This window comes from Melanerpes formicivorus, unplaced genomic scaffold (assembly GCF_026170545.1).
Source record: "Melanerpes formicivorus ecotype bairdi unplaced genomic scaffold, bMelFor1.0.p_v2 SCAF_51, whole genome shotgun sequence".
NCBI lineage: Eukaryota > Metazoa > Chordata > Aves > Piciformes > Picidae > Melanerpes > Melanerpes formicivorus.
This window is the reverse complement of record NW_027142403.1, coordinates 1,172,198-1,199,899: the sequence shown is the minus strand read 5'-3', so window position 1 is coordinate 1,199,899 and position 27,702 is coordinate 1,172,198. Positions and strand designations below refer to the sequence as shown.

At 48.8% G+C, this 27,702-nt stretch overlaps 1 protein-coding gene across 2 annotated transcripts in view; it reads right to left on the bottom strand.

Annotated features, from left to right (window-relative positions):
- The window catches only part of LSAMP (limbic system associated membrane protein), a 392,022-nt gene that overhangs the window by 858 nt on the left and 363,462 nt on the right, over positions 1–27,702 (bottom strand). The window contains exon 7 of one of the 2 annotated variants that reach the window (XM_068160584.1): positions 22,105–22,140. The exons of the other annotated variant lie outside the window; for it this stretch is intronic. Within the exon in view, the coding sequence (XP_068016685.1) occupies positions 22,105–22,140 (36 nt within the window). The remainder of the gene's footprint in view (positions 1–22,104; positions 22,141–27,702) is intronic. 2 annotated transcript variants of the gene reach the window in all.

The window sequence follows — 27,702 nt, the reverse complement described above, 5'->3', positions numbered from 1 at the left end:
GTCCCAGTGCTTAATACAGAATCACAGAATGGTTTTGCCATCCCATCCGTTGCTGTGCCTCCAAATGGGAGCCTTTGGCCACCGGGTTGTGGAGGCACGGCTCTCAGCTTCACACGGTACACTCCCAGCCCCCAGCTCTGCATCTCCCCCTCCACTCTGCCGCCTTCCCAGCAGCGTCCCTGCAACGCCAGGGCTCGCTGTAATTCTGCGCAGTGGCCAGCGCCCGTCTGCAGCCAGACAGCAGCCCGCTGGGGGCCGATCGATCGCAGCAGTTCAATCAATAATACGTGGACCCAACCTGCAGGCAGCTCCCCTCCCAGGGGCTGCGCTGCAATTATTTACTTCATGGGGCGGGGGGTAGGGGAAAGCTTCACTGCTGGGTTTGTGGCCCTGCAGCACAGCACCTGTGGGGTGAGGGTGCAGGGTGTGCCAGGGAGATGGATTTTTTGTAAGGGTGGGGAATGGACCTGCACACGTGCATGTGTGTGTGCACAGGGCTCTGCCAGAGGGGGCAGGGGCAAGCGCTCTGCTGCAGCGACAAATAACGCAGCCTCGCTCCGAGAATATTAAGTGCTAACACTCCTGACATTTTCTCATTCATAATCCTGTTGAAGGGCTCCCGATTCTGCAAGGGATGCTGTTTGAAATTCATGCTGCAACACCAAGCCTTGGCTGCCTTTGCTTTATAATGGGGCAGGGAGGGGCACACGGCTATGGATTTGCAACTGCATGCTCATGTGGATACGTGCGCATCAGTGCAGGCAGACCCCAGGCCCCTCAGCCTCTCCTTGTAAGACATGCTCTCCAAGCATAAACACACCTGTGTGCACCTGCATGTCCAGGTGCAGGCAGGATTGGTGCAGGGAGAAGAAGAAAGAGGAGAGGAGAGGAGAGGAGAGGAGAGGAGAGGAGAGGAGAGGAGAGGAGAGGGGAGGGGAGGGGAGGGGAGGGGAGGGGAGGGGAGGGGAGGGGAGGAGAGGAGAGGAGAGGAGAGGAGAGGAGAGGAGAGGAGAGGAGAGGAGAGGAGAGGAGAGGAGAGGAGAGGAGAGGAGAGGAGAGGAGAGGAGAGGAGAGGAGAGGAGAGGAGAGGAGAGGAGAGGGGAGGGGAGGGGAGGGGAGGGGAGGGGAGGGGAGGGGAGGGGAGGGGAGGGGAGGGGAGGGGAGGGAGAGGAGAAGATGGTTTCCTCCTCTCAGTGGAGACCTTATTGCTCTCTCCAACTACCTGAAGGGAAGTTGTAGACAAGTGGGGGCTGGTCTCTCCTCCCAGACAACCAGCACCAGAACAAGAGGACACAATCTCAATCTGTGCCAGGGAGGTTTAGACTGGATGTTAGGGAGAAATTGTTCATAGAAAGAGTGATTGGCCATTGGAATGTGCTGCCCAGGGAGGTGGTGGAGTCACCATCACTGGAGGTGTTCAGGAGGTGACTTGATGGGGTGCTTGGTGCCATGGTTTAGTTGATTAGGTGGTGTTGGATGATGGGTTGGACACGATAATCTTGAAGGTCTCTTCCAACCTGGCCTGGTCTATTCTATTCTATTCTATTCTATTCTATTCTATTCTATTCTATTCTATTCTATTCTACTCTACTCTACTCTACTCTATTCTATTCTATTCTATTCTATTCTATTCTATTCTATTCTATTCTAAGAGGCTGAAGGACTGGGAGTTGTTTAGCTTGAAGAAGAGGAGGCTGAGAGGAGACCTTATTGCTCTCTACGGCTATCTGAAAGGAGGCTGGACTGAGGTGGGTGCTTGCCCCTTCTCCCTAATAACTAACAAGAGGTAATGGCCTGGAGATGAGCAAAGGGATGTTTAGGTTGGATATTAGGAAGGATTTGTTTACTAAAAGAGTGGTGGGGCACTGGATCAGGCTACCCAGGGAGGTGGTGAGTCACCCTCCCTGGAGCTGTTAAAAACAAAGGAGTAAATGTGGCACTTTGGGACATGGTCTAGTGGCTATAGAGGTGAAGGGTAGAAGGTTGGACTTGATGATCTTAGAGGTATTTTCCAAGCTTAATGTTTCTATGACTCTACATACACATATACATAGATGTGTATGTATGTGCAGGATTTTACACACAAGGGGTGTGGGAAGATGCTGAAGTGTGAAGGCAGAGAGGAGTTTACATATTTGGCCTGGTCCTGCTATGGGAAAAGAAGACATGCTTGCTACCAAGAGCTCTTTCTAATAGTTTTTAAGGGAAAACTCCTTTAGTTTGAGGATGACTGAGCACTGGACCAGGCTGCCCAGAGAGGTTGTGGAGTCTCATTCTCTGCAAACTTTCAAAACCCACCTGGCCACATTCCTGTGCAACCTGATGTAGGTCAACCTGCTTTAGCAGCAGGATTGTACTAGATGATCTCTATGGGTCCCTTCCAACCCCGACCATTCTGTGATTCTGTCTGATTCTGTAATAGCAGAGGGACAATAACAAACCAACAGGCCATGCTCAGGAGAGCTCCATGGGGCTGAAGTACAATTGCTCCTTTTTACCAGCCTTCAGGACTGTGAGGTGAAGAGCTCCTCCCTGCTTGCTCAGCAGCAGAGCCACTGTTAAACAAGGGGGTGACTAAAAGGCAGCAAATCCAAGAAAGATGTCCCCAGAGCCCCTGAAATTCTGCAGCACTTTCATTTGTGTAATTTCCTCCTAATGTAGTCCTTCACTTTTCTACATGAGCTGTTTGTGCCCCAATTCCATTCTTTCATTATGAAGTAAGCATGTGCTAAATTGTGTGGAGAATTTATCTCCATCTATGGCTTCTGTTTTTTTTTTTCCCCAGTAAGTCCCTGCTTATCTTTTGTGGCTTGTCACACACAAATACTACAACACTGCTTTTTTTAACTCCTTGTTTCGCTCTCTGAGTTCAGTTTATATTCAAATTACCAAATTTACCTGACCTGTGCCCAGAGAAACCATCTCTCATGCTCGAATAACTGCAGGGAAGCTGTTTGGAACCATTTGCAACCCAGATTCATAGATTCATAGGTTGGTTTGGGTTGCAAGGGACCTTCAAGATCAGCTCTTTCCAACCCTACTACCATGGGCAGGGATACCTCCCACTAAGACCAGGTTGCTCAAGGCCTCATCCAACCTGGCCTCAAACACCTGAAGGGAGGGGGCACCCATGACCTTTCTGGGCAACCTGTTCCAGTGTCTCACCACCCTCACTGTAAAGAATTTCTTCCTGATATCCACTCTAAATCTACCCTCCTGATGCTTAAAGCCATTGCCCTTCATCCTATCATAGTATCATAGTATCATAGTATCATTCAGGGTTGGAAGGGACCACAAGGATCATCTAGTTCCAACCCCCCTGCCATGGGCAGGGACACCCCACACTAGATCAGGCTGGCCACAGCCTCATCCAGCCTGCTCTTAAACACCTCCAGGGACAGCATCCCAACCACCTCCCTGGACAACCCATTCCAGGGTTTCACCACTCTCATGGTGAAGAACCTCCTCCTCACATCTAGCCTGAATCTCCCCACCTCCAGCTTCATTCCATTCCCATATCACTACAAGTCCTTGTAAGAAGTCCCTTCCTGGCTTTCTTGTAGGCCCCTTTGAGGTAGTGAAAATGAAGAAATCCCAAACCATAACTCCCCTGGCTGAGTGAATGATAAATAATACACCACACAGGGTGTGTTGCCCACAAAAGGTTTTGAATTGTCACATGTGTCCACTTCTGGGCCCTTCAATTTAAGAAGGCCATTGTGACTTTTGACCGTGTCTAGAGAAGGGCAACGAGGCTGGGGAGAGGTCTTGAGCACAGCCCTGTGAGGAGAGGCTGAGGGAGCTGGGGGTGTTTAGCCTGGAAAAGAGGAGGCTCAGGGGAGATCTCATTGCTGTCTACAACTCCCTGAAGGGAGGTTGTAGCCAGGTGGGGGTTGGTCTCTTCTCTCAGGCAGCCAGCACCAGAACAAGAGGACACAGCCTCAAGCTGCACCAGGGGAAGTTTAGGCTCAAGGTGTGGAGAAAGTTCTTCCTAGAAAGAGTAACTGGCTGTTGGAATGTGCTGCCCGGGGAGGTGGTGGAGTCACTGTCCCTGGAGGTGTTCAGAAAAGGCTTGGATATGGCACTTGCAGCCATGGTTTAGTTGTCAGGAGGTGTTAGGTATTAGGTAATAGGCTGGACTTGATCTCTGAAGTCTTCCAACCTGGTTGATTCTATGATTCTATGATGTTTGTCTTCTTGGCCACCTGGGCACGCACTGGCTCATGTCCAGCCGACTGTCGCCAGCGTCCGCAGGTCCTTCTCTGCCGGCTAGTCTCCAGACACCCAGCCCCGGTCCGAGACCCCCCAGTTGCGTACACGTGGGCACGGAGCGCAGCGCCGCGGTCTCTGCTGCCCTCTGGCGGCCGCCGCCATCGCTTCGCCGGATGCCATAGCCGGAGAGCGCAGTCCTGCAATAGCCCTGTCACTATCGGCCACTTCCTCTGCCAGCCTGTCCAGCATCTCTGGGACCATCCCTGCCAGTATCACTGCCAGCAACACAGTGAGCAGCCCTACCTGCAGCCCTGCCAGTATCCCTGCCTGCAGCCTGGACAGCATTTCTGCCACCATCCAAGCCCCCAGCCCTTCCAGCAGCTCTGCCAGCAGTTCAGATATCATCCCTGCCAGCAGCCCAACTGTTATCCATGCCAGCAGCCCAGCTACTATCACTGCCAGAAGCCCTGTGGGAGCCCCAGAAAGCCTCTGTTCAACCCATCTGCACCCCCACTGCCTGGCACAGCAAGGTCCCAGGTGCTAAGAGCCAGGAAGCAACCCCCCTTTCAGTGGGCACTGGGGTGAGAGGGCTTTCTCTGCTGTTTCTCACTGTGGTAACCTGGAGCTCTGGGAATCAGTGCTGCAAACTAATCTCCAGGGCTAATTGTTGCCCTGCAATTTGGCAGCTCTGCAAAGTTCATGACCATGTGATAGCTTTGAAGAGGGTTTTCTTCCACTGCAGCCAGGGAAGGAAATTGGGTTTCTGATTATGATGAGTTGATAGGAATATCTGGCAGCATTTCACAAACCCTAAAGGGAGCCCAGACCCCAAACAGCTGACAGAGTCAGATCATGTTAATTAAATCAAGAGGAAACAGGCTGAAAATAGGCAAGGGCAAAATGATTGCACTTCTCCTCAGTGCTGCAGACAGTGAGAACATCCCAACCCTCTTCCCATGGCAGCAGATCCTAGCTGTGTCCTTACATTTAACCATGGGAAAAACACAGCCATGCCAGCATGATCTCACTGCTCCTGCTCACCTGCATCTAACAGCCCCATGTGCCAGCCTCACACAGAGAGGTTCCAGGTGTCTTATCCTGACACTTGTGGGAGAACATCTCCATACCCTTGAGTGGGGATGTGGAAAGGGCAGAAAGGCCTCTCAGCGATTTCACCTTCCTGCAGGCAAACCCTTCCATGCAGCATGAAACAGAATAGCTGCTGCATGCTCCCATGTGTAGTGTGGTGCTTAAGTGGTACTACAGGAGCTTCCCCAGCCTCTTTATGTGAGGCTGCCAGTGACACCTGCTGCCGAGGCTGCCTGACCTTCCCCATTACAAGGCTCTGTCTGCATGGCACTTTACAAGCATCAGCAGGCCAGGTGGAATGATCCCATGCTGGGTGTTTGCCTTGGGCTGATTTTATTTTCTTAGAGTGGAAAAGCAGCAGACAAAATTCTTCTGCTGTGTCTGAGAGCAGGGCTTGAGAAGGGGGAAAAAAAAATGCTAACTGAAAGAAAAAGAAATCCAGTGATGGTCCCTCAGAACATTTTCCTGGTCTGGTTCTTTGGCTCAGAGCCTTGTAACAGCCCAGAGATTTGGTCTTTCAGGAAAAGGTAAACAGCTAGACCAAACTTTCTGCCTTCAACACCCTTGGGGAGGGTATCCCCACAGAATTCACACATCCTAACCTTCCTGGGACCACCTCAGTGTGTCAGTGCTTTGGCTCCTCACAGCTTGCTCCAAAATCATCATGGCACAGATAGGACTTGCTAACACTTACTCCTCACCAGAGGGCCACAAGAATAGAAGAGAGTAAAATAGAATAGAATGAACCAGGTTGGAAGAGACCTTTGAGATCATCACATCCAACCTATCCTCCAATCATCACATCCAACCTATCCTCCAACACCACCTAATCAACTAAACCATGCAACCAAGCACCCTAGCAAGTCTCCTCCTAAACACCTCCAATGATGATGACTCCACCACCTCCCTGGGCAGCACATTCCAATGGCCAATCACTCTCTCTCTGGAGAATTTCTTCCTAATCTCCAGCTTAAACCTCCCCTGGCACAGCTGGAGACTGTGTCCTCTTGTTCTGGTTGCCTGGGAGAAGAGACCAACCTCTTCCTGTCTACAACCTCCCTTCAGGTAGTTGTAGACAGCAACAAGGTCTCCCCTGAGCCTCCTCTTCTTCAGGCTAAACAACCCCAGCTCCCTCAGCCTCTCTTCATAGGGCTGTGCTCCAAACTCCTCTCCAACTTTGTTGCCCTTCTCTGGACACATTCCAGCAAGTCAACATCCTTCCTAAACTGAGCTTGGTTAGCCCAGGTTGCACTAAGGACAAGGCTGTGTATTCTGGTTTGCATGGTGGAGCTGTAATGCTCTATTTTCCTTTTTCTTCTTTTGCTCTGTGTGAGTGTGTGTGTGTGTGTGTGTGTGTGTGTGTGTGTGTGTGTGTGTGTGTATGATGGCTCATGAAGTGCTCCTACTCCTGCAGTGAGTGTAAGAAAGGACATGGCAAAAAGGGTGGTGGGCTGAGATGGTGGAGGGAAAAGCAGGCTATTCCTCCTGTTCAAAGCAAACCACAGCAAGATTGCAAAGACAAAAGCAGCTCTCTTCCTCAAAAGCAGCCTGCCTCCAAGAGGAGCACACTAGTCCAAAGGGCTTGTCTAATTTTCAGTCCTGTCCTCTGAAGGTGCTGGGCTGGAGCTACATGGGATCATATGGGCAGCATGGCATCATACTGGCCTGTCTCAGGTCCCTCAGCGTCATGGTGAGCCTGCAGATGCTCAACTCCTTCACAGACTCTTGTTTTCTTCCATGAACTTGCCCAGTCACTTCCAGACTGCCTGAAGAATTCCACATCCACACCTCCCCCAACTTCTTAGGGATACAGCAGCAATCAGCTGCTGGCAGTGATGCTACGGCCACAAATTAAATGTGGGTGTTATGTTCCCCTGTGGCTTTAGGACCTTGGCATTAAAAGAAAGCCTGGCATGCTGCCCGTTACTAATTGCTACCTGAACTGTCTAGATCAAAACTGCCTCACTCACTTGCTCTGCAGTCTCCTCTGCTGACTACAGGGCAGTCAGGGTAAGGAAATGTCTCTGTGGGAAGAATTAGCTGGGGTGTGTTCATATCTTCCTAGGAAAGACAGTGATGAGCTTTTAGTTAATGAACCTGTTAAAGACAGAAGCTACCCAAGTACCAAGAGATTTGGAGGCACCTAAATGCTTTAATCCTGGCTCACAGAGCTGCAAGTCTCCCCACCAAACTTGGGCCATAGCTATTACAGAGGCCTCAGTGGATGGTACCCAGATGGCTGAAGTTTAGTTGTAAGATGATTTGGTATGGTGCTCCCCAAAGCCTAAGCAGCTGTGACTGCAGTGGAGAATCCTCTGTGATGCAGGCTCAGTCTCCAGAGACAAGGCCAGCTGCAGAAGTCACTGGAAGGGGAGGAGAATTCTGAGGTATGGCTTTTGTGGGATGAATAAAAGGGCCCTTTCCCTCCCTGCCTTTAAGCCTTGAATACGCAATGCTACAAGGTGCTGCAACTCACAGTCCCAGCAGCAGTGGCTAAGGCCAGAAGGCTGCTTGGTAGTGCTGTGTATGCCCTGCCTTATGGTTGGCATTAGACCCTCAAAGCCTGTAGTGCCCATTTGGGGTTAGGGGCTCCATGAGGAGGTGATGATTATGGGAGGCAGTCAGTATCAGGTCAGAGCCACAGGAAAAGGCTGCTGATGCATGGGGAAACATGGCCCGTGGTCAAGAACCCAATGCAAGGCTACAGCAGAGGAAACCATACCAGGGCAGGTCTTCAATTAAGATGTCAATATGGGCTCACTTGGCTCAGCATGGGGAAGAGGGGAAGAGGAGGAGACGTCAGCCAGACTCAGCATAGGGGAAAGTAGCAGCTGATGTGAGCGTGCAGGTTGGGTAGGTGACAAGAACAGGTCCAGCAAGAAAGCAAGATGAAGCAAAGCAGTTGAACCCAGATGAGGCAGAGGGAAGCAGTGATGGTGGGAGAGAGGCAGGTAGCAGGGAATGACTGTATTTATGGGAAGAAGGAGTTAGTACTGGGAATGCAGAGGCAGAGGAGTCAGTACCTGCCTGCATCACAGAAAAAGTGGAGATTCCAGCAGAGCTGTTTAGGTACGGATGAGGTGCCAGGTGAAAAGCAAATGCCAACAACCAGAAGGCAGGGGCAGCTGTCTGTCTACCTCTGTGACATGCAGGTGTACAGAAGCTGCCCTCCGGCTGCGCTCTGCACGGTGCCTGATCGGAGCACACCGCACGCCCCCTGGCAGGCTCTGCTCTGCACCCCTGCGCCCCCCCAGCAGCAGGGGGCTGGGGGGGATGCTCCGGATCTCTCCTTCCTTCCTACCTTGCTAGGCCACGAACCGGCTGCGGGGCTGCGGGGCCCACGCGGGGCGGGCGCAGGCCGGTGAGCCTCCGCTTGCTGCAGGATCGCCTTTGCCCACCAGGTGGCAGGCGAAGGCAACCGAAGAGACCGGGGAACTCGGGGCGCTGTCCCGGCCCCGGGCGGCTCTCGGTCTGGGGACTGCACGGCTGGCCGCCGCACCCAGCCTTAGGGGCAACGCGCACCTGCCAGAAAGCGCCGGGGTCATAGAACCATAGATGTATCGGGTTGGAAGGGACCCTCGAGGGTCATCTTGTCCAAGCCCCTTTCTGTGAGCAGGGACATCCCCAACTTGATCAGGTTGCTCAGGGCCCCATCAAGCTTTCAGATCACAGTATCACAGTATAACTAAGGTTGGAAGAGACCTCGAGGGTCATCGAGTCCAACCTGTCACCACAGACCTCACGACTAGACCATGGCACCAAGTGCCACGTCCAATCCCTTCCTGAACACCTCCAGGGACAGTGACTCCACCACCTCCCTGGGCAGCACATTCCAATGACGAATGACTCGCTCAGTGAAGAACTTTCTCCTCACCTTGAGTCTAAACCTCCCCTGGAGCAGCTTGAGACTGTGTCCTCTTGTTCTGGTGCTGGTTGCCTGGGAGAAGAGACCAACCCCTTGACCTTGAACATCTCCAGGGATGGGATCTCCACCAACTCTCTAGGCAACCTGTTCTGGTGTTTCACTACACTCACTGTAAAGAGCTTCCTCCAGCTAATGTCCACCTGAAATCTACCCCGTTCTAGTTTAAAACCATTGCCCTCATCCTATCACTACACGACCTGCACAGCAAAGCCCCTGCATGGTTCCCATGCTGAGGAAAGGGGGCCAGCTCTGCATGCTCTGAGCCTCTGCTCAGCTCAGTATGGCCATGTTTCTGTGTCAGGGAGTCTGATCCCCACTGGTCCACATCTATCTCTGCATTAACCACCATGAAGCAGTTTCCCTGGCAGAACTGCTTTAGGGGGGGGCAGATCTGATCTGGTTATCTGAATCCAGACCTCCACCCGAAGCCAGACCTCCATCCACTGCAGTGACTAGTACTCCAGAGGTTGCAGGGAGTGGTGGTAAAGTTTCTAGTCCATTCTATTCCCTCCACACAGATATTCTATCTTTTCTTCCCTCTCTCTCTCCAGCTCCCTTTGCCATGTAACATCTGCTGAATACACAGGCTAAGTTAGGCTTGTAAACAAATCCACAAGCTCTTTTGGTTGCAGAGAGGCATGCCTCCAAATGCTGTGAGCAACACAGTCACTGCCAGCAGAAATGGAATCTCCTATGACTTTCAAGATTCCCAGTACAGACCTTTATAAAGGGTCATCTGAGATGCAAGCAGAAAGCAGAGGTCTTTCATCCCTTCCCCAGGGAGGAAAAAAAGTTAGCCACCTGGCTACACATTTCATACCTACATTCTCCATTCTAGAATATTCTGGTGGGTCCTGGTTCCTATCATCTGAGTAAACCAAAATAGAGTTAGGAAAAGAGATTGTGGGTGGCAGATTTCCTCTTATTTACATTAAGACACCAAGACTGGGCATATCTGCAGGGCTGATTGGACGTGGCACTTGGTGCCATGGTTTAGTAGTCATGAGGTCTGTGGTGACAGGTTGGACTTGATGATCTTTGAGGTCTCTTCCAACCTTACTGATTCCATGATTCTATGATGCAAGAGAACCCACAGAGAAGTTTCACAGGGCATCAGAGAGCTACAGGGGCCTTATTACTTTGAGGAATTTGGTGTTGGGATCTTTCCAAGAATGAATGGTAAAACCTGATGTAATATGACAGTCACCCTCCATGACTTTCTAAATGGAAGTGAGGCCAGGAGGAAGCATGAGGCAGGATAGGAGGTCTTGGAAAGGAAGCAGCAATGGCAAATCAAGCAGATCTGGCCTTTTCCATATGCTCTCCACCCTGAGCAGCTCTGAGCTCTGCTCTGTTGACAGAGAAGAAGAGGAGAAAGTTCTTCACAGAAAGAGCAATTGGCCATTGGAATGTGCTGCCCAGGGAGGTGGTGGAGTCACCATCCCTGGAGGTGTTCAAGAGGGGATTGGACGTGGCACTTGGTGCCATGGTTTAGTCATGAGGTCTGTGGTGACAGGTTGGACTTGATGATCTTTGAGGTCTCTTCCAACCTTGGTGATTCTGTGATTCTGTGAGTCCTGCCTCTTGAGCAAAGGAGAGGACTAACAGTTAGGGAGGAATGGGAAAAACCCCACCACCTCTAAGAGAGAAGGTGCAAGGGAAAGGCGATGTGCACCATACAGCTCTCTCTGTGTCCTCTCACTCTCTGGGGCCAGGAGGGGTCTTTGGTGTTACACTTGCCAGCTCTTCTGCAGGAAGTAATTTTTATAGTCTGTTGACTCTCTTGCCAGGGCTTCAGAAGATGAAATCTTTATTATCACGAAGGCTTAAAAGGGAGGAATGTCGTTAATTCCATTTTCAAGGTCATACTTTGAAAGTTATTAATTTCTTTCTTCTGGGGCTTTACACTCTGCTCTGAGGCTTTAGGGATTAGCAGCTTCTACTTACTAGGGTTCATTTGGGGCTTTTTTCTTACCACTTTCGTGTGTGTCCCCTCCCCTCTGAGAAGAAGACATGATTTTTCACTCCCTGGTCTTAAGGTTGAGACTACTTTGTTCATTACCTGCTTGTACTCCATTCCCATGCCTGGTCCTGCTCCTGTAATTAAAACTTGACTGTGACTTCAGTAGCAAAAGGCTGGCTCTTCTAGAGGTGGAAATACTGCTGTGTAAACTGGGGAGGATGCCCTCCAGCAACTCTCCAGCAAGATTAAGGAAATGTCTCTGGTGTCTATCAATCTTAGCACACAGTTTAATGTATTTTGGAATTTGCTCATGCTTTTTTAGCACTGAACAGTTCTTCCCCATGTTTTGCAGCTCATTCCCGGTGTACTAAGTACTCATCTATCATACCTCATGTCTCAGTGGAGATTCATTCTGTAATGCAGTGCACCCATCCTTCCCTGAGGTCTAAAGAACAGCCCTGAAATTGTATTTCTCAGTGTCTTTCTGAGAAGGTCGTGGTGTTCAAAAGCTGGCTGCTTGAACCATTTATCCTGAAGCTGGTTTATAGTACTCCCAGTCTACAATTGAACTGTGACTGACCCGTGAGGCTGGTGTTGGCTAGAAGACACCTTGAGTCCTGTGTCCAGTTCTGGGGCCCTCGATTTAAGAAGGATATTGAGACACTTGGACGTGTCCAGAGAAGGGCAACAAGACTGGGGAGAGGCCTTGAGCACAGCCCTGTGAGGAGAGGCTGAGGGAGCTGGGGTTGTTTAGCCTGGAGAAGAGGAGGCTCAGGGGAGACCTTCTTGCTCTCTACAACTACCTGAAGGGTGGTTGTAGCCAGGTGGGGTTTGGTCTTCTCTTCCAGGCAACAAGCACCAGAACAAGAGGACACAGTTTCAAGCTGTGTCAGGGGAAGTTTAAGCTTGGGGTGAGGAGAAAGTTCTTCACAGAGAGAGTTGTTAGCCATTGGAATGTGCTACCCAGGGAGGTTGTGGAGTCCCCATCCCTGGAGGTGTTCAAGAGGGGATTGGATGTGACACTTGGTGCCATGGTTTAGTAGTCACGAGGTGTTGGGTGACAGGTTGGACCTGATGATCTTTGAGGTCTCTTCCAACCTTATTGATTGTATGATTCTATGATTCTAAGACCACCTATGTTGCAAGGTTGCACAACTCATTAACAACTATGTCTTGTAGATGCCAAAAGCTTCCAAGATTGTCTTGCAGCTGAAATGTATTCCCCCCCCCACACTGTTTCAATTTCCCTAGTAGCTGAAGATCAAAAAAAAAACCCAAACCCAAACCCAAACCAAAACAAAGAACTCCACCACCACAACAAAAATCCCCCAAATAAAAACCCCAACAAACTAAACCAAACCCAAACCCTCCACAGTTGGCTAACTACTGATACAAAATCGATTACTTAAACCCGCTCTTTCTTCAAACCATTCACTGAAGACTCTCATCTCAGAAGCAAGACATCAAAAACTGCACAGCACAGGCTTTTTCAAGCTCCATGACAGGAAAGATCTGAGCTTTTTCTGCTTTTTGCTTCCCTAGGATGCTGCTATCCTTCCCCTGCTCTCCTCTGAAGCATGCGTGTACAGCACAGCGGACCAAAGGTGATGCCAGCACACAGGCTGGTGTCTCAAGTGGGGAACAAACAGCATAGGCCCACTCACCCAGAGCACATGCAGCTCTAGGAAGCAAGTTTGCTAATCAGAGGCTCTGGAACCTCTTGAAAAATTAATATTTTCATCAGCTTTATTTCTGTCTGTTTACTCACTTCATCTCTGCTATGCTTTTCTATAAGCTTTGCTGGGTATTTGGCACGAGAAAGATTTGAGTGGCTGTGAGCAGAAATAAAGAGGGAGGGACACACTGGGGGGATGACTGGAAAGGAGACTGGAGCAGGAGGAGAACTAAACTGGGCTGCAGCATGACCAGCATGCTTGCAGTTGCTCTGGTACTGAGAACCAGTTGTATTGCTGCCTCTGCCCTTCTACCCTTTTTCATCCAGTACCTGCAGCACAGTGCCCCCCCCATCTGTCCTTGAGGTCTTCTTAGGGCCATCACTCATCTCTGGGGACTTCTTTGCAGCTTGGTGTACATCAACCCTTGTCTCCACCCCACTGCCCAGGAGTAGAACAAGCTAGCAGGAGGTTTCAGATAGCCTTTGTCAAGGGCTGCTTATGAACAACGAGAAGTATGGAAGACTATGAAGGAGCCTGTGCACTTCTCTGAGGATTTCAGTGCATCAGAGATTCAACAGCAGTCAAGCTGGGCCCACAGGCTGAGGTATGTCTCTAAAGGATGTGGGATAGGTAAATATTACTTTGTGTCACCTGTAGTTCTCATCCAAATACTGATGTGTGTGTGTGTGCAATTCTGGAGTGAGACTCCTGGTCACATTAATGCCCTAACACTGCAAGCAGAGCCTTAAATGCCCAGCCCAGTCATAGGGAAAGCTGGAGCAGAAAACTGTAGTGGCTTCTCACAGCCCATTCCTAGACTGGTAATTAAAAAGGGAAAGTTCACACAGCTTACATAGACAGCTGAGTTGGCCTGAGTCTGGGCAATAGAAAATACACCTGCATCTACTCTGGTTCCTCCTTTAGGTGTTCTAGGATGCCTGGAAATCGCTCAGTGACTGTGGGATGTGCCTCTGAGCATGGAGTATGCACATACAGTGCATAAAGTGACCTAGCTCCATAGTGCACCCATCCATCCATCCATCCATCCATCCATCCATCCATCCATCCATCCATCCATCCATCCATCATTGAGCATCCATCCACCTACTGAGATGCTGCCTGGCCAGATCTCACTGAAGCTATGCTGGTCCTAGCATATCTTTGTGCATGGGTGACCCCTCACTCCTCTCCATGTCCTTATTCACCACATTGCAGAGGGACACGCAGGCGATGGCGTGGAAGGTCCAAACGCATTTCTCCTTTGCTCACCTTGCCTCTAGGCCTCTCTCTCTTTTCCAGGGGAGCTCTGCTGACAGACCTGCTTGCCCACAGGAGGAAAGGCCTGCCAGGAGCACTCTGCTTTTCCTGCAAGCCTGATTTCTTTGGAGTCATTGTTTTTTTTGTCTCCATGCACCACCCCCTCCCCCCTCCCCTCCCAAATCCCGCACCTCTGTTGTCCTGGTTGTTTTTTTGTTTTTAGAGAGAGTGCTTAGACAGCTGTATTAATCATGCAAGCCCAGCCATGTGTAATGTGCTTTATCAACAGCAGAGCAGACACTGAATGGCAACCAGTTCACAAGCGGGCCCGGTGCAGTGCCTGAGCTGGGAAGATAAAACTGCTGTTTCCCAAACCAACTTACCGTCATGGGTTAGTGAATGGAGAGACTGTTCACTTGGGACAATAACCAGAGGGGAGGCCAACTTGCTAAGCAATTCTTGAGAGGTTCACACTGGAAATGGAAGGGGGGAGGAGGAGGAGGATGAAGGTGGGAATTACTTTTGGGTCATTTTCTCTTGGAGGTGGGAGGAATCTTTGTTGTGTGCATTTAAGGATGAAATCAAGACAGCGGTGGTTGGTCTTCATCCTCCTCCTTGCAGCCCTCCACACTTTGGTCCCAGTCAGCCTGGCTGGTAAGCTCAACATGGCAAGTAAAGAGAGGGAGAGTGAAAGAATTAAGGTAGACCTGCTGTGCAGTGGGTGTAAGTGGCCTTTGCTGTCTCTGAAGAGGAAAGTTCAGTTGATGGCTTCAGAAACTCATCTAACATGCAGATGGTTATCAGGCTATGAGTATCCTCTGGGCTGAGGATACCTGTCTCATAATGGTTACAGCCTGCCTGAGCTCTGCTCTGCAGTGTAATCTGTCCATGCTACAAAGCTGACACTATCAATGTCCCTGCTGGACAACTGATTTTTCTCAGCAGTTGCTGTTCCACGGGTTTGTTTCTAATCTTTGCAGTGCAGTTGTGTGTGTTTTCCCCCACTGGTTTCATCTAACCTTCACTGTCCCACCTGACTGCTGTGCCCCAGCCTCTGTTTTGCAGGGCTGCTCTGGATGCATGCAAAGCCCACACCTGTGACTAAACACTTTGAAATGCCTTCCCTACCCCAGCACCAGGGCCCAGCTCAGAGGAATATCTTTCTGGGGCTTCCAGTCTCAGTTCCTACCCTCTGCTGCTGCTCTTCCTCAGTCCTTGGATTCTCCACAGCATTGCTACTGGAGAGGGTTATGCAAATATATGCAACCCAGGGCTCATTTTGGAATAAATCAATCTAAATTAAAATTAATGAACAAAAAGTACAGAAACAGATCAAGCAATAAAGTCATTTCTCTCCCTCCCCCCCCATGCCTCTCTTTTTTCCTTTAAGAAAGATGGATTCTTTTCTTTATGCTTTTTTGGGGGGGGAGGGGAAAATGCTTTTTTGTTATTCTTAAGCAATCTCAGCAAACAGAAACTGTATGTTGCTACCCAGAAAAAAAAACCCATCAAGCAATGCTAGTAGCTGTAATGTAAGTAATTCTTGGCATTGCTGTTTCCACATACATCCCTATGACCCCTTTTGGAAGGCATTTTCATCACCTCTGACTTGCTCACTTCAAACCACATGGTCAAAATAAGACACAGTGCAATCCCTTGATGGTCCCTGTGAAGTAGCAAGAAACAATTAATGTGATGTTGGCTTTCTGCCTTCACCCTCTCTTGTCCTTCCTATTCCCTTGGCCTGAAACCTCTGCAGGCTTGGCACCCAATGCAGCCCCTTCCTTCAGTACCTGCAGACGTGGCAAGGGATGGATTAAACCTGAGGAGCACAGAAAAGCTTGGCCTGCCTGAGCATCCCACCCCTGCAAAGGCATCCTTTTCTGCACAGACCAAATGGAGCATTGTGCTCTTTGGGAAGTCTGGCTGGGTAACAGCAGCAGGAAGCAAGGACAGCTGTGAATTGTGCTTCTCACCCAGCATCAGGGGTGTCACCAGATGCCTGGGGCTCAGCCAGCTTTCAGGGAAGAGAGGCATGCTCCAGCTAGTTAGGTGTACATCACTGCAGAGTGACAAGTACAGCTGAGCTATGGCCTCTGGATTCCTGAGAATTTATGGAAATACCAGGCTTGGACATGGCTCCAGAAGATGCCCTTCTGTGGCTGGTCCCTCTCACCATGATTCTTCTCTGATGGTTGTTTCTATGTCAGGACCATGACAAGAAAGCACTGGAGATTTTGGCTGGCTTATGCTCTGCTTTCCCTAACTCTCTCAGCTAGTTTGTTTCAACCACTGCAAAAGCTTGGGTTTGCACTAACCCTGTCTCAGGCCCCCACTGAGAAAGCACCCTCTGGCCCCAGTGAAGAGGACTCCAGAGATGAGATAGGTTCTTTAGCTGGTGTAGGACTGGGAGGGCTGGTTTCTGTGCATTGTTCCCACACAACTGCCTGCTCAGCAAACCCTCATAGCACATTAACTCTTTACAGTCTGTATGCTCTGAAGTATTCCCCCATGCTTCTCTCCTTAGCTTTGAAATATTGAGACATTCATCCTTTTGCCACTGACATGAGAGCTGCATACTTGGCAGAACTAATGAGGCCATGCACTACAGAAAAGCAAAGGGGAACAGGGGATAGGTGGAGGTAACCACTGCAACAGATGAGCTCTCTTCTCAATGGCTCAGATCTCCACAGGGAGGGAAGAGGACTGACAGGGTTTTAGAAAGCAAGATGCACTCTGTTCCCCACTCTGGTCATCAGACCCAAATGAACATCTCCTTTTGCCCTTCCTCCCAGCTCCCACCCCCCTGATGAAGGAGTTAGTGACAGTACAGGCTACATGGGCTACAGCTAAATGGAGACTAGCTATGATCTACAGTCACACAGGGTCATTCTCCAGTCAGTGTGCATTTGAGCAGAAATATTCATTCTCCTTTTCCCATCCCCTCCACTAATTACTAACACACTATTGCTATACATCTTTGGTTCCCCTGGTGATGGCCATGACTTTGATCAGGCCCCAAAGACTGGCATACTTGATGCCCCACAGGCAGGTCAGGATGTGCAGCTTTCTGGATGTGCTGTTTTCTGGGAAACACAGCATCACCCTTGGAGCTCCAAGGGCATTCAGGACAAGCAGGCTGAGAAAGCCCCAGGATAGTCTGTGGTAAGCCCTCATTACAGAACTCCTGCAAGGAAGATTCATGGATTTTGGAGCCCCCTAGTCTGGCTGATCCATTCTGACATGGACACTAGGAGCCAGCAATGTGCCCAGGTGGCCCAACAGCATCTTTTCCTGTAACAAAAAATTCTGTGTCCAGCAGGAGTAGAGATCTGATCATGCCCCTGGTGAGATTGCAGCTTGAATACTGTGTTCAGTTTTGAGTGATGCAAGAGAGACACTGAGATGCTGGAGCAGGTCCAGAGAAGGGCAACAAAGCTGGTGAGGGGTCTGGAGATCATGTATTATGTGCAACCCTTATTTGGCCTTCCAGTATCTGAAGGGGGCCTGCAGGAAGGCTGGGGAGGGACTTCTCAGGATCTCAGATAGTGATAGGACTAGGGGGAATGGAATGAAGCTGGTGGTGGGGAGATTCAGGCTGGATGTGAGGAGGAGGTTCTTCACCATGAGAGTGGTGAAACCCTGGAATGTGTTGTCCAGGGAGGTGGTTGAGGCCCCGTCCCTGGAGGTGTTTAAACCAGGCTGGATGAGGCTCTGGCCAGGCTGATCTAGTGTGGGGTGTCCCTGCCCATGGCAGGGGGGTTGGAACTAGATGATCCTTTTGGTCCCTTCCAACCCTGACTGATACTATGACACTATGATACTATGATACTATTATGAGGGGTGGCTGAGGAAGCTGGGATTGTTCAGTCCAGAGAACCAAAGGGTAAGGGAAGACCTTATTGCTCCCTACAGCTCCCTGAAAGGAGGTTGTAGTGAGTTGGGTGTTGGTCTTTTAACCCAAGTAACTAGCGATAGGATGAGAAGAAATGGCCTCAAGTTGTGCCAGAGGGAGGTTTGCTTTGGATGTTAGGAAAAATTTCTTTACTGCCAAGAGTGGTCAGGCACTGGAATGAGCTGCCCAGGGAGGTGGTGGAGTCACCATCTATGAAGGTGTTCAATGGGACATGGTTAAGTGGCCATGGTGGTGTTGGTTTGATGGTTGGACTTGATGATTCTCAGAGGTCTTTTCCACCCTTAATGAGTCTATCATAATCACAGGGGATGGAGTCTGTGTTCAATGGGCTGAGGACAAGACAGAGTGGAAGGCAGAGGTGGAGCTAGTGCCAAAATGATGACAGACACATTTGGGGTTCCACAGTGATCCCTCCTGCCTTGTTGTTGGCAGGTGTGGAATGAGAAAATTCTCATTTTTCAGAAGGAAAACCCTTTTGAAAAGCCATCCAACGATTCAGTGAGGTCTCCTTAGTGACAGTCAGGCCTTGTGTCATCCCATTGTAGCATTATGTTACAATGCAGACAGGAAAACATGATGACGTGGCATCATTTCAGAAGACATTTCAGGGCATTTTGGAGTGCCCGGCTGCAAAATCAGGAGAGCTGGAAAATTTACCAAGGACCATTCACTTGAGAGCTGAATCAGCTGGGCTCCACCTGCCTTTTAGGAAACTGCCTCATCAGATTCAAATCCCAAGTGTTTAGTTGAATGAGCTGCTTCTGAGGCTCCAGCCTGCCTGACAGCAAGATGTTTCCACAGCAGCTATCTAATGATAGCAACGCTTAGCTCGACTGCAGTGCAAAACACCTTCTTTCCAAATTAATGCTCAAAATCCCACAGGGCAGGGAAGTGTTACCAAGGCTTAAGAGAAATGGAAATTGAGGGAGAAATAGGGAGGAGGTTATGGTTCTGGTCATTGAGGAGAGGTAATTTGAGAGCTGAGGACCGCGTCTTAGAGCATCAACTCATCAGGATTAAAAGGTCTAACAAGAAAATGTTATGCATAAGGTTTCTTTGAAGGTGAACAGTAAAGGAGAAGGAAATGTGGAGATAAGTGGCAGTATCTGTGCTGGGCTCCCACTTTGGAGAAGATGGTAAGGGGTTCAGAAAAAGTGATGAGGTGCACAATATTTAAACCCTGCTTTCTCCCTCTGCAAAACTCTCTTTGTGTGTCTTGAGTCACTGAGGATATGCCAATATTTGTCACTATGACTTCCTGGAGGCTCCTCACAGAAGTGATGTCACACCAGGATGTCATAGAATCAATAAGGTTGGAAAAGACCTCAAAGATCATCAAGTATCATAGTATCATAGTATCAGTCAGGGTTGGAAGGGACCACAAGGATCATCTAGTTCCAACCCCCCTGCCATGGGCAGGGACACCCCACACTAGATCAGGCTGGCCAGAGCCTCAGCCAGCCTGGGCTTAAACACCTCCAGGGATGGGGCCCCAACCACCTCCCCGGACAACCCATTCCAGGGTTTCACCACTCTCATGGTGAAGAACCTCCTCCTCACATCCAGCCTGAATCTCCCCACCTCCAGCTTCATTCCATTATCCCTGTCACCCAAGACCTCATGGCTACTAAACCATGGCACCAAGTGCCACGTCCAATCCCCAATTGAACACCTCCAGATGTCCTTCAAGATCATCTCAGGAGACTGGAGGAACAGCAATAATAGTAATAGTAGTAATAATAATAATGATGATAACAATACTAATAATAATAATAATAATAATAATAATAATAATAATAATAATAATAATAGCAGCTTCAAAGACAGAGGGGGAAGTGTTTTAAAGGATTGACTAAAACTCTGCAGGGTGGCCTTGGCAGCTTGATTAGGAAGGGTGTTTGCTATGGCCTTGCTCACTTGCAGTGTTTGCTTTATCATTTAGGTTAATGGGCTACTAATTCAAAACCAGCTGTAACCAGGGCTGGCCATGAAAAAAATTAACATTGCCTGCCCCTGGAATTTAAGGATATATAATAAAAGTAACAGTAAAAAAGAAAGAGCCCTGGGTTTTCCATCAGATGGAAATATTTGCCACTGAAATTTCTGCTTTAAAAAGAAAACCCTGCCATCCCAAACTGGAGAACTCCTGGAAACCTTACCACCCAAACAGGCTCAGCAGCTTTAATTTCACATCCAAGCACAGGTTTCATTTGCAATACATACAATAATGCTGTTTAATTGGATTTATTTCTCCACACTAGATTCCCAATGGCCTACTTTACTCCTTTGCTCAGCTTCTTGAATGTTATTTACAAATCACTCTCTGGGATTTAATTTTAATGGTAGCTTGATTTCTCCCTCCACCCCCCACCCCCCACCCCCCTCTTTTATTTTGTAGGTACTTTAATTGTATTTTTGGATTTGCCTTTTAAATAGGCAATTGTGACTACATCCTGAGCCTGAATAAGTTGCCAAGAGCAGGGCTTGATTTGAAACTGGCAGAGTAACACCCAGCAGTTATTGTGCTCTACATGGGAGTACCTGCAGGTGCTTTACTTGGGCAGGTGCTCTTTGGCAAGACAACATGGGTCCCTAATAACACTCTACCCCAAAAGCCCTGCACAGACATTAAATATTCAGGCTTCTGAACATCCCGTGGGTTGAGTGCATCTTCATCTTATGGTGGTAAAGTTCTGCTGTCCAGTTCTGGGCCCCTCAGTTTAGGAAGGATGTTGACTTGCTGGAAGGAGTTCAGAGAAGGGCAACAAAGTTTGGGAGGGGTTTGGAACACAAGCCCTATGAGGAGAGGCTGAGGGAGCTGGGGCTGCTTAGCCTGGAGAAGAGGAGGCTCAGGAGAGACCTTATTGCTCTCTACAACTACCTGAAGGGAGGTGGTAGACAGGCAGGGGCTGGTCTCTTCTCCCAGGCATCCAGCACCAGAACAAGAGGACACAGTCTCAAGCTGCACCAGGGGAGGTTCAGACTGGATGTTAGGAAGAAATTCTACACAGAGAGAGTGATTGGCCATTGGACTGTGCTGCCTGGGGAGGTGGTGGAGTCACCATCACTGGAGGTGTTTAGAAGGAGACTGGATGGGGTGTTTGGTTGCATGGTTTAGTTGATTAGGTGGTGTTGGATGATAGGTTGGACATGATGATCTGGAAGGTCTCTTCCAACCTGGTTTATTCTATTCTATTCTAAAACAAAGATACTGAGAGAAGCTCTAGGCCAAGATAATGTTTTAAGTGCATATGGGGAATGACTGACTGACTGTTGGTGTAGTTTCAAACACTGTTTCCTTACTTTCTGGAAGTACCCAGTTTCTGCACTTTTTCAGCATCTCAACATTACATCCAGGCCCCACATCTCATGTAGATGCTGAGGCCATGCTGCCCAGACCTGATGCTTCTTGGACAGCATGGAGACAGGGCAAAGGCTCTGTTTTGCCTTTGTGCCTTCTTCCCTTGGAATAAAACAGAGAGTATCACCCTACCATGGGCCTCTTTTCATCCCTTCTGCCTCCAATGTAGCACTATGTGACCGGTAGACTGGGGTGGTATGACAGAGGTACAAGAAAATAAAGTGTCTCACCATGAAGAGTTTGCACAACTGGCGTGAAAACAACTCTTGGCTGCCATTAAATTTAACTTCTGCCTTGTCCTTTACACTGTCTCTGCAAAATTTTAGGAGTGCTGATGCTTTTGATTTGTATCTGAACATGTGGGCAAAGACAGCTTAGGATGGGAATATTTATCAAGAGTAGGGAGGTCTGCAGACAAACTGAACCTCACTGAAGACTGTCCAGACATGGGTGTGGGCAAAATGCCATGGCTCAAAGCTTGGCTAAAGGTTGTTGCTGTTTAGGTGACTGAGTTTTGATTGGGTTTGGTTGGGTCTTTTTAAGGGAGAGGGAAAGGGAAGGAAGAGGAAGATGAGCAGAAGAGACCAAATTACATGTAGACAAGAGGGAAAAGCTTGTTTTGCCCATCCCTGGCTCTGAGCATTTGTCAGGATGATGGAGAATGACCCAGCTAAAAAGCTACTTCAACATAAAGCATATACTGACCTGGAAAAGGATTGGGGAGTGTGGGTAAAACTCGTTCTAAGGGGGGAAAAAAAACAATAAGCAACATGCAGGAGAAAAGGAAAAGCCACTTTTCACACCAAGCAAGCAGCAGATACAAACCTGATGGAGTTGTCCATCCCCAAATTAAATGAGCTAGGGTAGGTTTCTTAGGCAGAGCATTTTTCTAGCCACACACCTAACGCACATCGAAATCCCCTGGGACTGGGAGTCAGAGAGAAGTCAGTCGAAAAACTAAACAAATAATATCCACACAGCAAGAGGGATTAAGCACCTGCAGTGAAGGTAATTGGAGTTGATGGGCCATATCTCCCCTCTGACTTTCAAGACCACACATGTCATCACACTGCAGCTCCTAGATACATTTCTGGTGGGAAGCTAGTCTTAGCAGAGAGGCGTTGGGACAGTCCTCCATGGGTAGTTGTCGCCTCCCCAGAACCTCCCCCACAATGAATTTCTTGCCAGTGACAGGTCCCCTGGGAAACTCAGCAAGGGGGAGCAGTCAGCCTTGTGAATCCTCAGGGGCACTCTGCTTCTTTGGAGCTTTTGTGTTGTGAGAGGAGAGGCATTTCTGCAGACTCATCAAGCTCTAGCTGCGCGCAGAGCCTGGTGTTTTATTTATAGGTTTCTTTTCCAGTGCCTCCTCATCATACGTCACAGCAGGACTTTGTTACACGTCACTGCTAGCCTCACACCTTCTTTCTTCCACACAAGGATCTCAAAAGAATTGCATACACACTGAGGAAAAACAGTGTCAAGAGACCTCAGTCTGAGGCTAATGGTAGTGTTGATTCTGAAGTACAGATCATGCAGCTGATGCACAGAGCAAGGAATCCATTTGCCCGAGGTCAAATGATGAACTGTTGGCAGAGCCAGGCACAGAACCAAAAATCTCAGCCCAGCAGGCTTGATTCTGATCACTGGGTCTCCTTTCATTACTTCAGAGCTTTCTGGATACCTTGCACTGACTCAGACAAGTTCCTGCTCATGGGCTGTGCAGTAGGTAGACCTTGGGGTATGGTTTAATGGCCGTGGTGGTCTTAAGGTGATAATTGGACTCAAGGATCTTAGAGGCCTTTTCCACCAGAAACAATTCTATGATTCTATGATTTAACTGTAGAGAGATGCCACTATGCAACAGTTCAAAGGCCTGGGGGGCAGTGAGTTGTCTCCTGGACTACCTGTAAGGACAGTACTAAGATCACTGCTCATGGACATAGAACTAGGCAGGATAAATCATATTATTCTCTGATCAACCCAGGCCAAGCTATTTAGAGGCAAATAGTTACTATACAGCATTGGGGGTGTAAAGAGCTATTTTCTGACTTACTGGAGCCCATAGGAATATAGCATACCAGGCCCATGACTGTGGTACTGGCAGATCTCCTGCCCTCACGGTGGTAATGGAGCTGTTTGAATCCACAGCAGGCACAAGGGAGATTGTCTCTTGCCTAAAAAATACAGGGCTAGCCTGGATCTCTGTGTTTATGTAGCAACAGGGGACTATTGTTCTGCGAAAGCAGGCTGTTGTGCTGACATGACTTCCTTGTTATTTAGTTTGGTTAAATAACTCAGCTCCCCTTTACCTTCTTCCTGCACAGCAGGCTGCAGACTGCACAGCATAAGCAGTAAAAAGCAAAGCACTACGGCCTCATTATCATGCTGCTTTCTATTCAACGACTTTACCTCTGTTCCCCTCACCCGCTGCGTGCTTCCTTTATTGCTCCCCCCTTGCTCATTAGCAGTGTCTCAGCCTTGCCCCATCTGGCTGCCCACCCTAACCACTTTCCTCCTCTCCTGAGTCTTCCAGCAGTTATTGGCATGGGCTTTGCACTGAGACACTAGAAGAGATTTTGGGCAAACCCTAGCAGCCACCACCGCAAACAAAAGCGTGGGCAGTGAGGAGAAGGGGTATAAACATGTGTGCACAGCCAGCTCTTGTGCTCCTGGAGTGAAAACAAAGAATTGCAAGCTAGAGGCAAGCCCCAGCTCTTTTTAGGACTACCTCTTGCTTCTTCCAGTGAAGAAATGTATCCTAATATCCAATCTAAATCATAATATCCTCTCTGAAAGAGTGGTCAGGCATTGGAATAGGCTGCCCCAGGGAAGTGGTGGAATCACCATCCCTGGAGCTGTTCAAGAAACGTGAGGATATGGCACTTCAGGACATGGCTTAATGGCCATGGTCATGTTAGGTTGACAGTTGGACTTGATGAAGGTCTTTTCCAACCAAAACAATTCTAAGACTATGATTCTGTGATGCTGTGTTTCCATGATTCAATGACCAAAACTGCTGGACTGCAATGAGAATTCTACCTGAAGCCTCTCAAGGAGGCAGAGAATAGAATAGAATAGAATAGAATAGAATAGAATAGAATAGAATAGAATAGAATAGAATAGAATAGAATAGAATAGAATAGACCAGGTTGGAAGAGACCTTTGAGATCATTGAGTCCAACCTATCATCCAACACCATCTAATCAACTAAACTATGGCACCAAGCACTCCATCCAGTCTCTTCCTAAACACCTCCACTGATGGTGACTCCACCACCTCTCTGGGCAGCACATTCCAATGGGCAATCTCTCTTTCTATGAAGAACTTCTTCCTAACATCCAGCCTAAAGCTCCCCTGGCACAGCTTGAGACCGTGTCCTCTTGTTCTGGTGCTGGATGCTTGGGAGAAGAGACCAACCCCCACCTGGCTACAACCTCTCTTCAGGTAGTTGTAGAGAGCAATAAGGTCTCCCCTGAGCCTCCTCTTCTCCAGGCTAAGCAACCCCAGCTCCCTCAGCCTCTCCTCACAGGGATGTGCTCCAAACCCCTCCCCAACTTTGTTGCCCTTCTCTGGACACATTCCAGCAAGTCAACATCTTTCCTAAACTGAGGGGCCCAGAACCGGGTGGTGCAAGGCTATCTGCTGCTGCTTCACCTCTGTGTTTCCTTACTTCCTGAAGGGGGCAGAGGATGCAAGCAGCAGAGAATGCGCCAGGGGACCTGCTGAGGGGGCAGTCTCCTATATTTGTGACAATTTAGCCAGCAACACCTCATAAGGATGTCCAATCATCTCCCGTTTTATCCCCTGGGATGGGCTAGCTCTGTGGGAATCAGAAATCAGAAAGGCTGCTATATCTTTGCTTTGCTAGAGTGCCCCAGGTACTGCTTCTTGTGTGTCTGTGTGGGTGTGTGCTTGTACACCTGTGTGTAGATCATGTGTACATCACATAGGTGCAGGCATATCTATACATACTCATGTACACATCAACCTATGGATCCATATGCTTGTACAGCAGAAATGTATCTGGAATGGATACATGTATTGAAGGTTGGACTCGATCCACTTGATTGAGGGGGAGTGGGGCATGGGGGTGCGGCTGACACATTGGAAGTCTGTGCTGCCATCCAAGATCTGGACAGGCTGGAGAGCTGGGTGAAGGCAAACCTCCTGAAATTCAGTAAGGACAAGTGCAGAGACCTGCCTCTGGGGAAGAATAACACCAGGCACCAGGGATGACTAGGGCTTATCCTGATGGAAAGCAGCTCCACAGAAAAAGATCTTGGAGTCCTAGTGGACAGGAAGTTCACTGGGGGACAACAATGTGCTCTTGTGGCCAAGAGGGCCAACGGCATCCTGGAGTGCATGAAGAAAAGTGTGTCCAGAGGGTCTAGGGAGGTTCTCTACTCTGCCCTGGTGAGACCACATCTGAAATATTGTGCCCAGTTCTGGACTCCCCAATCCAAGAGGCAGGGATATGCTGGAAAGAGTCCAATAGAGAGCTATGAGGATGGCTGCAGGACTTGAACATCTCTCCTGTGAAGAAAGACTGAGAGAACTGGGGGTGTTTAGTCTTGAGAAGGCTTAGAGGAGATCTTATTAATGTCTATAAGTATCTGAGGGGTGGAAGTCAAGATGAAAATGCCAGTCTATTTTTGGTGGTGCCCAGTGATAGGACAAGGAACAATGGGTACAAGCTAGAACACAAGAGGTTCCAGCTCAACAGGAGCTTATGGTGAGGTTGCTGGACCACTTGAACAGGCTGCCCAGAGAGGTTAGGGAGTTCCTTCTCTGGAGACTTTCAAAACCTGCCTGGATGTGTTCCTGTGTGGCATTGGGGTTGGAATCAATGATCGCTGGAGGTTCTTTCCAGCCCCTAGCATTCGGTGATTCTGTGCTCTCAAAGGTCTCTTCCAAACTCAACAGTTCTGTGGTTTTATTTCTGTTCAGTTCTGTTCTGATCAGTTAAGATACAGATTATGACTTTTAGTCATAATGCTTTTCACAGCACTCTGTTAGCTGAGTGCAATGAAAAGAAATCACTTTCCCTCCCTCCTAATAAACATAAGGAAAAATCTCCTCCCCCTTCTGCTGCAGCACGACTTTCCACCTCTGCTGCTCTGTGGTGGCAGCCCTGGCTTGACCTGTCTCTCTCCCAGGTGATTTTCACAGAGATCTGTATTCTGTTACTGCCCTTTCCCTAAATCTCACAAGTATTCCGTGCTTGGGGGTTGCAGAGATGAATCAACCTGGCTCACTAATGCAACAAAACATGGTGCTGCCTCCCAGCTCCTGATAGCCACGTATGTGTGATACGGTTTCCCACCTTGCATGGGCTTTGGTGTTTGTTGAGCCCTTCCATTAGCTAATTCAGCTCAGTATAACAAAAGAAAATGTTCAGGGGTATTTGTGGAGGGTGGCTGGTAAAGCTGGATTACTTTTTCACTGGTTTAGCAGGTTGAACTGGCTCAGCAGGTTGTCCACTGAGTACCAGAAAAAGGGGCACCACAAAAGCATGTGGTAGAGAGCAGGGTGAGTATATGGAGTGGGGAGGAATGCATGGAAGCAAGTTATTAGAGCAAAGTGTACCTGAGTACCCTCTCTTCAAACATATTCCATATTGCTGTTGGAGACAGGTTCCCATGTAAGGCAGACCTTTGGTATGGCTGTTTTTATGTGGTTGTAAATTCAGTCTCCGGGACAGAGGAGTATAAATCTCTCCACCTACAGCAGGCAATTCTGCTTCTAGATCCTTTAAGGAAGACCTAGCTAGCTCAAGGGAGCTGCTTTTGTATTTTAATGTGTCTTCTGTCCACGACATTGACATCTAAGGTGCTCAGTCTCTCCAAGAGTTTTTCAGTACTGGCTGAGACGGAGCAGTAGTCACACATTTTTTTCTACAGCTTAACTGTTCTTCCACATCCTTCTGCCAGCTCCCTTTCTGCCCTCCACCTCAGGCAAAGCTGCCAGTACCTCATTATTAACTCTCTGGTTGTTTCTTCACTCCTGCCATTCTCTTTTGTGCTGCAGTGGGACGCTGAGGAGGTATGGCTGTGTCTGCCTCCCTAGTGGGATGTTGCCCTACAACGAGCTTGTCCTCCATTGAAAAATAATAATAAAAGAAAGAAAATCGCTGGTTGTAAGGACAAAAACCACTCCCAAGCATTTGAGCATCTGCAAAAACTTGCCACTGCTTTATTTTGCTGCCTGAGTGTGTGGCTGGGAGCATGCATTACCTGTTATTTCAGCTACACTGTGATCTTTACAGCATTCTTTTTTCATCTGGGCTTGTAAGTTTTTTCAGCT